At 35.2% G+C, this 11,258-nt stretch overlaps 1 protein-coding gene across 1 annotated transcript; it reads right to left on the bottom strand.

Annotated features, from left to right (window-relative positions):
• Window positions 1–1,428: 1,428 nt before the first annotated feature.
• LOC131054418 (uncharacterized) lies at window positions 1,429–1,752 on the bottom strand. Its single transcript, XM_057988932.2, has one exon. The coding sequence runs from the start codon at window positions 1,750–1,752 to the stop codon at window positions 1,429–1,431; it is 324 nt and encodes a 107-aa protein (XP_057844915.2).
• Between the last annotated feature and the right edge of the window lie 9,506 nt (window positions 1,753–11,258).

The raw sequence follows: 11,258 nt of genomic DNA, 5'->3' as shown, positions 1-11,258 counted from the left end.
TCTATAAAAATATCCAACAAAACAAAGATAAATTAAGAAACAATAATCACGCAAGGATAAATAGAGATTACGTATTGAGATGATTAATTACATAGTCTAGGTTAAGGAAACAAGATAAGAAAACTCTAAGACTATAAATTAAAGATCATGCTCAAGGATTTCTTTAGGATGATTAGACTTAGTGAAATAAAAGAGGTAAAAATGCTAAGGTTTTGCATGACATCAAGGTGAATCACATGTAGGACCTAGACCTTGTTGTCTCAATATTTCAACATGCTTCAAGAGAAGAACCGTCCCACAAAATATCCTATAAAATATCCTATGAAAGTTATCCAATACATGACATTGATTCTTAAATTTGTGAATATGAAGAAAAATACCTTGGGGTTCTTTAATCAACATATATTTTTAAAAAGTTAGAAAAATCAATTTCTTGGGTCTCTTGAATGAGGTTGTCATTATAATGCATCATTAAAACTTCAACTCTTATAAATACTTTGAAGTGATAATAAAGAAGTTGAAAGCCTTGGTAGGCAAGCTAACCAAACACGAGAAAAAATAAATGAACAAAAATAAGACTAAATCCTACTTCAAAAGAAGCAATATGGCACCAAGTGGATTCAAGACAAAATTCTGAAAGAGCTCCTCACTCTCCACAATTTCTTTCTCAAGATTGATATTGTGATGATCTTTTTTCTGGTATCTTCAAGTATGAGTATGATAATGTAATGATTTCTTTCTATTTGAAGTTTATTTATGTCTTTTTAGTTTTTATTTTTATTGTTTTGGCTACACATTTTTTTATATTTTTTACATTGTTAATTTTGAATCTCGCATTAGTTTCTCACTTGTCTCTTTTCTAGACTTTTTCTTTTTCCATTCTTTCATTTCTTACCATCATACTCCCTAATTTGAATACAATTTGCAATCTTATATTGATTTTTCCAATTTTAATATAGATTGTCAATATAATTAAATATATTGATACAAAACATATCTATATAATTAATATAAAATAAATTTTCACATTTATAAAAAATATCATTTTTATTACAAATTTCTACATATTACAATGCTTTTCCTTGTACTCATTTAAAAATAAATAAAATGAAAAGAATTAAAAAGTGATGAAATCTTCGATATAAAAATACTTTGATGATACAGCTGGTATCAAACTAAGCTTATATAACATTAAAGGCAAGCCAAAAAACTCTAATATGTATCTCAAACTTACTATCTTTATTATATATTCCACAGCATAATTTTACAATATTACTTGGAATTCTTTTCCCATTTCATATTAAGCATTTTCGCAGAATATAAATTGTAGAAGTAGGGTGCAAGTGAGCAATCGAAACCAACTTTATTATATAATTCATAGCATATATTTGCTACTTCTACTGTCGATCTAGATGAAACTAGAACCCCTTAATTCTCAGGTCCATGGCCAGGAGGACCGTGGCCACCTCTCCCACCACCATGCCCACCACCACCATACCCACCGTGGCCTCCACCACCATGTCCTCCACCGCCATACCCACCGTGGCCTCCACCACCATGTCCTCCACCGCCATACCCACCATGTCCACCGCCACCATGACCTCCACCACCATACCCACCACCACCATGACCTCCACCACCACCGTGCCCACCATTATAATACTTCTCTTCCCCCACCGCGCCGTCAATGACGGTACATACAAATATGAGGCCCAGCAAAATATAGCATATTATCTTCGTACGAGACGCCATTACTAACTCTCAAACATGCACAGATAAACAACTTGGTCTGAGAAGCTCTAGAATGGTGTTTCCTATTTATAGGCTTTGAACACGCCAGCGTATGACTCAAATGATCTACATTACCATCAAGCAAAATAATTTGCACATGAGATATTTGATAATTTTACTTGGAGATATTTTTGTGTGCTTTTATCATATGTTTAGTAAAAAATGCATGCACGAAACCCTAAATTTTTTACAATGGAGGATACTTTGTAGCATCCAAAACTGCGGTTTATGTGAACGCTAATTTTACCACCAAAGCCTACGTGGCAATCTGTCATCCACATAATTGATACCATCCCATTGAAAAGTTTATTTGTTGTTACGAGCAAGTTCATAGCAGACTAAATTCTCGCGTGACTATTATCTCAAATTGGATATGTATCCTGACTCAGACAAGGTCCCCATTGCCATTGACAGAAAGAAACAAATATGGTTGTCTTATTGACTACCGACATTGAAATCTGAATGCATTATCCACCCCTTCGACTACGAGAATTTGCAGAATACACTACGTACCGACACTAAAATCTTAAGCCTTTATCATCCATTCCTTTAGCTCCTATAAATGCAGAATACTTTAATATCAAACTTACCCAATTTACATTGTTTAAAGAATTATTAGTTCATATATGGCAGCTTATGGTGCTGTGCAAATACAGTGAATTGCAAATAGTAGCCTGATGTCTTAGACGGGGTTTTCTTCTCCCTGGGCCACCAAGTGACGCAAGTAAATCTTCTTGTTTTTTTTGCATCGATGCTAGCTAATGTTGATAATACTGATAGCAAGTTGTGTCTGACACTTTGCAGTAGGACCTTTTTGGGGGTCAGGGATGGGGCAGTGGCTATCCAGTATACCTACTCTCGGTTTGGCAGATTTTTAAAGAATGTAGGATTGGAAATGATTCTTAGTTTGTATGGTTAACTTAGTGAATGCATTTCTTCTCTTATTTTACTGAGACATCAATTCTGCTTTGACATTAATGCATATATATCTCATGATAGGATTATGGCAGAGATCAATATTCAGATCATAACACGCCAATTTATTAGCATAGAGCATAATGCCTATGCTAATAAATTGATTGTTTATCAAAAGATTGACATGACTACTAAGTATTGTGAAAAGTAATAGACAACATATTAAGTACCACTCATCTATCCAATTTGAATGTGTACTTTCTCGTTTACATACAAAGACAGATCCACTTCTACATAGAACTTCGTTTAGCGTCAAGAAAAGAAAAAATTCTCTACTTCACACCATAAAAATATCCTAAATAAAGAATGTTTAAGGATGAATTTTTCATGGTTGGATTTAATACAATAGAAAAGAGAAAGAAGGGTGATGTTTTGCATAACATCAAGTTGAATTGCATATGAGACCTAGACCTCGTTTTTTATTATATAAGAAGGGAGAAGGCATTGAGCCTACAAAACAATAAAATTAGAGTACAACAACAAAATCCCTTGCATCAAGCAGTCGGTCCATAAAGTTTCCATAGTTGTTCCTAAAAAAAATAAAAAATTAACATGACACTGTAAATAAACATACTAACTCTTACTAACCACCATCTACCTATCCTAATAAATGTATTAAGAGTATCAACATAAATAATAATAATAATAATAGTAGACATAATCAAAATTAAAGTATGGTTTAAGTGGCATGCTGGCCTAACACTAGCATAAACACTACCAATATCAACTTCAATCCTATGCCTAGTATTCCACATAACAAAAATTAGAAAAGACTACCTAATCATTATTTATCACGTTCCTGTTACACTAGAGCCTGTCAACTTGATTTGGCTAGGTGTCCTCTTCATTGTCCTCCTGATCTTCAATACCCTCCTCTCTTTTCCCTTTCTTTTCTAGCTTCCTTGCTTCCTCCTTTATCCTTCTCTATCCTAACACCACCCCCATGACAACCTTTCTCATTACACCATCCGTAATGTTGCAGAGCAAGCCAAATGCCTCACATAGATTATCAAAATGTTCCCTATGGTCTTCATTTTTCACTTCCAAATTGAGAACACACTCTTTGAGATCTTTTATCTATCCCTCCAAATATTTGCTACTTTGTTTGTTTGACAACAATTCCGGTGAGTAGGGAACCATTTCCTCATCCTCTAGAGGGTTGAGAGGTAGTAAGTTCTGGTGTGAATTCTCCGAGTCCTCCTCAGTTTCGCTTTCCTCTACCATTTCTTTTTTGTACTTTTCATCTTTTTCCTCATCTTTTTCGTGGAACTCTTCATCATTCATGTTTTTAGCTGATATTTCCTTCGTTTCCTTGACGTTAAAGGCTTCCTCGAGATTGGCTCACTTTTCTTCTCCTTTGCACAAAGTATAGCAGATCTTCTCTTCCCTAAACTACCCTCTTTCCTTTCTCTCTTTAATATCTTCTCCTCATTCCCAGAGTCATGAAAGTCAAGATCAATCATTATATTCTTTCTCACCATGTCCCTAGCTATCTTCTTAGCTTTGGCAGGGCTATTTTTTGGGTATCCATTTTCCTTTTGTCCAGATTGACATTCAAAAGGGCAACCTCTAGGTGTTCAATTTATTGCAACATCAGTGTTTTCTTAGCCTTGGGATTAGCCAGGGGTGTGGAATCAAGTGAACGGAGAGGTTTAGATTCAATTAATTGGATTTTCATAGAGGACCCCCATTTTTTCTTCTTAGGCTCAACATTTCTAGGTAAGGATAGCAAACAGCTCTGGTTTGAAGAATTGTCAAAATAATTTTTTTACATTAGGTAGATTAAACCTTGATGAAGCTTTTAATTAGCCCCATTTGCAATATAGGAGTCTAGGGAGGTAAACAAAAAATAGGGTATGTTAATTGTTTCCCCATGGTTTATGTGATTTAAAATGGGAAAATGATATCCATAAACTCTAGTATAACTATGGGATAGGATTTTGGGAGAGTAGAGTGACCATACCTATTTTGAAACACTACTAGCCATTCACCCTTCTCGAAGAATTTCTTCATGTCAGCTTTATAGTCACTATTGCTTCATCTCTCCACTTTCTCCCCTTCATTCTTCAGTCCCATTACCTCTACAATAAACTTTGGTGACATCATAAAGGAGATGCGCCTTCACAACGACCTTGCCATTTTGCCGTGAATTACAAAATATTGCATATAAAGCTCTATTATACCCTTTCATGGTGAGAAAATAATGAGTCATACCCATGTTAAGGAAGATCTCCCAAATCTCTTCATTATTCTGAAGTCCATCGCAGTTTTTCATCTTAGTTCTTTTAAGAGGGCCCCCAATGTTGATCTTTTTCTTAGCAGAGCATGACCAACAAATATGAAAGCGACTCACATAGTACTTAATTTTTTTGGAGTAGCTTTTTCATTTAAACAATACTTTCCAAAAAGGTCTTTTTTGGCTTGATGAGTCTCCCTATCCACACATGTCAGCCTTCTTTTCATATTATGAGAAAATAAGGCATCTCAAGAATCAAAGCCATCGCCTATCCCACAAATGATTTCGTTGTCTTTTAAAAATGCCATGAGGTAGGGAAGGGGTTGTCTCGTACATCCATCTAAATCTTTCAAATTTGTGGCCTCCATATCATCCTCTACAAGCTCTACAACTTACACATCATCCCTAATAGCTAGGTAATCATTATCCTACTCACCATATTTTAGGAAAATGGGAAAGTAATTTGAATTTTCAAATTCTTGGCACTCATTAGCAAAAGCGAAACTACCATGACTGATACCCCTTTGAAAATTTGACCATATCATTGAGTGAGAAAGTTATCCTTTCCCTATCCAAAACATATTTTAATCCATTGGTCTCTCTGTATAATTAAAGTAACACCATCAAGTTTTTGTTAACCCTGATTCGCAGTTTCATCTAATATCAGATTTCCTTCCTTGGAGAGGTGCTACACTTTTATTCTGCTAAATTCCTTGAATAAATTTTTATAGTTTTGAATCATTTCTTTTATCTCCCATGGGGATTTGGTTATATTATGTAGGTAGTTTACATTAAGTTTCAAATCACCCTTTAAAATCACATTAATACCTCTATGTTGTTGTAGTTGTATAAGACCCATCCATGCTACCATGGTTTCAACTTTGTGTTCATGCCACTTCCTAGGTTAGCACAAAATCCTTCTATCATGTGACATCAACAGTCCCTTTTAAGCCTCTTGCTCTTGATAATCCCAAGTTCCCTTTATAACAACCATCAAAGTTACACTTCATCCAACCTTCCTCTAGTGGGGACCAAATATAGCTCTTTCTTAAGATCATAGTGTACCAATTCATCCTTAGTAGACTATAACTGATTCCCCATTTTTGTTTTATTCTAAGGTCCAATAGGGTTGGCATGAATTTAGATATTCATGGTTGATCTACATTAATACTATCTTTAACTTGTTGTTTTATGATGTTGAATACCACCTTTTTGCTTCTTGCTTCTTCTCTGAACACTCTATTACTCAATTCTTTCAATATATTCCAAGCCATTACAGGTGGTGTCTAGAGCCAAAGGTTTCTAGATATAGGGTGACTATATGGAGTTAAGGGGCATTCCTCCATGAAATCTTTCATATTATCTAGGAGGATCCAATATGTTTTAAATCTTCTCGCAGTCCATTCTAGATTTTCTTGGTATATTGGCAATGCAGAAACAAGTGATTGATTCTCTCTATTTCATTGGAGCATAAAAAAACATCTATTAACAGAAGATAACCCTCTTTTGTTAAGATTGTCTATTGTGAGAATTCTTCCATGAGCTCTTACCCACCAAAAATAATTGATTTTGAGGATTAGGCTTTTAGCCCACATTCTTTTCCAATTGAATACCTCAACTAATTCTTCCTCCATATTATGATAAGTAGGTGTTAATTGAGAAATCTCTTGAGGATTTATGTCTCCATATCCATTCATCCTCCCCTAGGGAGAGAAGAAGGTACAATCAGGTAAGAGAGAGTTTAGAGATTTTGCCTCTCTGACTAATTAATTATGGCAAGGGATCAATATATCTCCTTGTTGAATCACCTCATCTTCAAGATTCTTCCATATCTCTTTGTCTCTTTGCCAAACAATATAGTCTTGTACCATCTCCCCACATCTCTTAATCCAAATCAACTTGAAATTTTTGAATTGAGGTAGATTTGAAAGGGCCTTGTCTTGAATCCATACATCATCCAAGAACTTGGTTTTTTTGCCATTCCCTATTATCATTTTAACACCTTTCTTAACGAAGGCTTTAGTTTTTGCTACCTTATTCCATATGAATTACCTTGAGGGTAATTCCATCTGATTTATGAATCTATTGCACCTTTCATTATTGAGGTATTTAACTTTCAGTATTTCAACCCAATCCTTGTTTCCTTAAGTTATCTGCCAAAACACTTTTGATAACAACGGCCTGTTGAAAGATTTTATTTTTCTTATCCTTAGACACCCAAATTAATGGAACAAAAAACACTATCCCACGCTACTAGAGACATCTTGTTTCTTTGCTAAGTACCAGTCCATAGGACTCTTTTTTGAATCCTCTCATTCCTTTTTGCCATAGTTCTTGACATTTTGAAGGGGGAAAGGTAATAGATGGGAATGTTCTAGAGACAAGACTTTACCATTTGAATTTTCCCAACTAGATTAAGTAGCTTTCTCTACCACCCAATCAACTTCTTCTAGAAAATATCAATAATCCCATTCTAAGAGGTCGTGGAGGGGGGTTTGGAAATGAGAGGTAACCCCAAATAAGAATTTGGAAGAACAACAGTTTAGAAATCAAAGATATTAGTAATTTCTCTTGTATGTTCTATTTAACATTCATAAAAAATACCTTACTCTTCTCATAGTTTATGTGTTGCTTTGAGATCTTAACATAATTATCCAAAGTCCTTTTCTAATACTTCTCTTCTGAGGCATAAGATTTTCCAAATATGATGTTGTCATTAACAAACTATTGATGTGAGATAGGATCTAGAGTAGATACAACCCTCAATCCTTTTAGCATTCCTCTCTTTCTGAGTTTGTCAATATTTTAGCCCAAAAATTTAGGAATGATAATGAAAAGGTACTTGGTGAAAGCGAGTCAACCTTTCAAAACCCTTTTCCACTGAAAAAATTACCCCTAGGAGATCCATTTTGAAGCACATAAAAAATTGGAGTCGTAACACATTGCACTATTAGATTTATAAATTTACCTTGAATCCAAACTTCCTTAGAACTTCAAAGAGAATTTTCCAAGAGAATATATCATAAGCTTTTGAAATATCCAATTTAAAGGCCATAGAGGGTTTTTTGTTGTTGTCCATTTAGTGAACAAGTTCGTGTGCAACAATAATAGCATCCAAGATATGTCTCACTTTGACAAAAACTTTTTGATTCACATAGATCATCTTATCCAGCATAGGTTTTATTCTATTAACCATTACCTTTGAGAATATCTTATACAAAGTATTGCATAGGCTAATTGGTCTAAAGTCTTAGTGGAAATAACATTCTCATTCTCTGGTATTAAGGCAATGAATGTTGAATTGATTTGATTGAGAATTTTACCTGATAGGAAGAAGTCTTTCACTATATGGTAGATATCCTCTCCAACAATTTCCCAGTGGTCTTGAAAAATGGTAGGGGAAACTGTCAAGACCCGGGTTTTGAAGGCTCCAAATGAAAATACTAAATCCCTAACCTGTTGGATGGTCACCTTGTTGGTCAATAGGGATAGACACTCTTTAGTAATTACATCCAAGTTATTGAGACTGAGAAAATATTCCCTGGTTATTCAAGTTATTGAGACTGAGAAAATGAATAAAGATCTCATCCATCCCTTCCTTATTTTCAATGGAGGAATCATCCTCTTTAACTATCTTTCTAATCCTATTCATGCTTCTGTGTTTCAAGGTTGACTAGTGGAAGAATTTAGTGTTGTTATCTTCCTCATTGAGCCATTATATTGTAGATTTTTTATTCCAAAACACCTCCTCTTTCTTATTTAGATTGACCCATTGATCTCTTAATTCAATCTCCTCTCTTTTTTCTTCCTCAGAAGATCTAATTTCTTCAATCTTCTTTTGTATGTTGTTCAAATTATCAATGATGACTTTCTTTTATTGAAAGATATTCCCAAATGAGTAACAGTTCCATCCCTTGACCTTCTCTTTTAGGATTTTAAGTTTTTGGGCAACACGATACATTGCCCAGGTACCATTGATAGAGACATTCCACCATTGATTAACAAGAGATTTGAAGTCGGGATGAGGTGGCCACATTATCTCATATGTAAATAGATATAATTTTCTCTCTGTAGAGTCTTCCAAGGATAAAAGAATAGCATTATGATCAAACCCAAATCTTGGAAAGGGGCATAGAAAGAAGCAGTCATAGTTTTTCCAATTACTAGTAACTAAGAACCTGTCTAATCTAACTTGAATTAGATTTTGTCCTAGCCTTCTGTTAGACCACATAAACCTATAACCATTTAGGTTGATATTCATTAGACCCATAGCTGAAATAAAGTCCACCAAATCAGTCATACTCTCAAAGTAGTCTTCTATGCCACCAGATTTATCTTAGGGGTATATGGATAATTGAAGTCTCTAGTAACCATCCATAAAGAATCCACTTGATTCAAAATAGGGCTAGCCAAAGAAGACCAGAGGGAAGCCTACAGGGTTCTTGCATTGAGTGCATAAACATTTATAAGGAACCATTAAATATAATATTTAAGGTCCCACATATTAACTATCAAACAATTTTTTGTTGAATAAATCAGAGTACCATTAAAAAGGGCCAGGGTCCAAAGGTGAGCAATGCCCCCAAATGCTCCTTCCATGTCACTAGAAAGGAAGGAAATGGGGGCCTAGAAGGGTTTGGTAGCCTTAAGGAAGACATATGTTCTCATTTTATTTTCCTAAATCAAAAGTATATCTACTTTTTGTTGCATCAATGTGCATCTTAGCATATGTTGTTCTAGAGGGCTATTCTAGCTCCTAACATTCTAGGATATAACTTTTATTAAAAAAACAAAGCAACAAATCTACTCACCTTGAGTAGAGACAAAATCCCAGGCCTTGGATGAGGTTAATTTTTCTTCTTTTTATTCTCAGAGAGATCATCCAAGGTTCTCCATCTTCCCACTACAATCTCCTCGGTTGCATCCATCAACCTAACATCCTTTTGTGAAGGTTTCCCTGATTTTCCTTCTCCTCCAACATCAGCCTTCTTCTTTTTATTCTTAGTAGTTACTTGGCTCCACTCTTTTTCATCACTTCCATCCTCTAAGATCCATAATTTTGATTTGGTAGTTGAGGGTGTTCAAGGGAACCCCAAGAGTTGCAAGTTTTCTTTGAGGTTCACAAAACCATCATTTCTTTTTATCTTCAGGGTCTTCATCTGATTCTTCTTATCTTGGGTGGGATCCCTTGAATCACTTTCCTTTGTCTCCTTCAATTCCTCAACTCTAGTCCTGGTCACCTTTTGGGCAGGGTTGTGCCTCATATCAATCACCATTTTCCATTCCTCATGGGTAGCACTCGGCATTTGACCAAAGGTCATGTTATTGATAGGTAGTGGGATTTCACCAACCTGCATGGAACCATTTAAGGATGAGGTAGTGAGATCATCCATTTGTTTCTTCTTTTCCTAAGAAATATTTTGCTTAATCTCCTAGTTAGATTGGTTAGGGCCAGCAGGAAGATCCTATTTTGAGCCATTATTAAGAGTCTTTCTATTCTCCCCACCATGATGATCCAAGACCATAGGGTGTTGTTGCTTCAATCACATATGTATCTTGCAAATCATTCTTATATGCACATATCTGTTGTAATTTTGATAGTAGTATTTTTCATCCTCATATTCGATAGGTTGGATCGAGGAGCCCAACCTAGAGAGGAGTGTTACTTTAATCAATAGCAATGTGTTAATAGCTATATTAACACAAATTCCGGCATAGATAAATCTAAATTTATTTTGGGTGATGCGGTCCACTACAAGAAACTTACCAAAGGAATTTGCAATCCCCTAAAAAACCTTCATATTCTAAAACTCCAAAGGAAGACTAGGGAGACGGATCCAAGTAGGAGCCACTGCACCTAAATTCTTCCACTCATCAAGATTTGGCTTTCATTTACATAAGGATATGAAGTTTTTGCTTCCATAAGCCCATGGCCCATCCGCTAGGATGAAAGCCAAATCCTCTTGATTGAGAAAACTAAAAAGAAATTCCATTTGACATGGCATTAATAGAAATTCTATCTTCTAGTTTCCATTTAGTTACCACCCATTTCTTAACCTGGTCTAGAGAGGGGCAAAAAGCCAAGAACTTACCAACCAGAGAAAGACTTAGCTCTCCTATTGTTGTATTCAACAATAGATCTAGGATCCCCACTTGATTTTATTTAACCACACATTCCACGTAAGAAATAGGGGTGTTAGATGATTTCCCCATTTTATCAGTGCTCCCGTTGATGAGCTTGTCTATGAATGTGGAA

Source organism: Cryptomeria japonica, chromosome 3, assembly GCF_030272615.1.
Source record: "Cryptomeria japonica chromosome 3, Sugi_1.0, whole genome shotgun sequence".
Classification (NCBI taxonomy): Eukaryota; Viridiplantae; Streptophyta; class Pinopsida; order Cupressales; family Cupressaceae; genus Cryptomeria; species Cryptomeria japonica.
The sequence above is the reverse complement of the archived record's forward strand: the minus strand, read 5'-3'. Positions and strand labels throughout refer to the sequence as shown.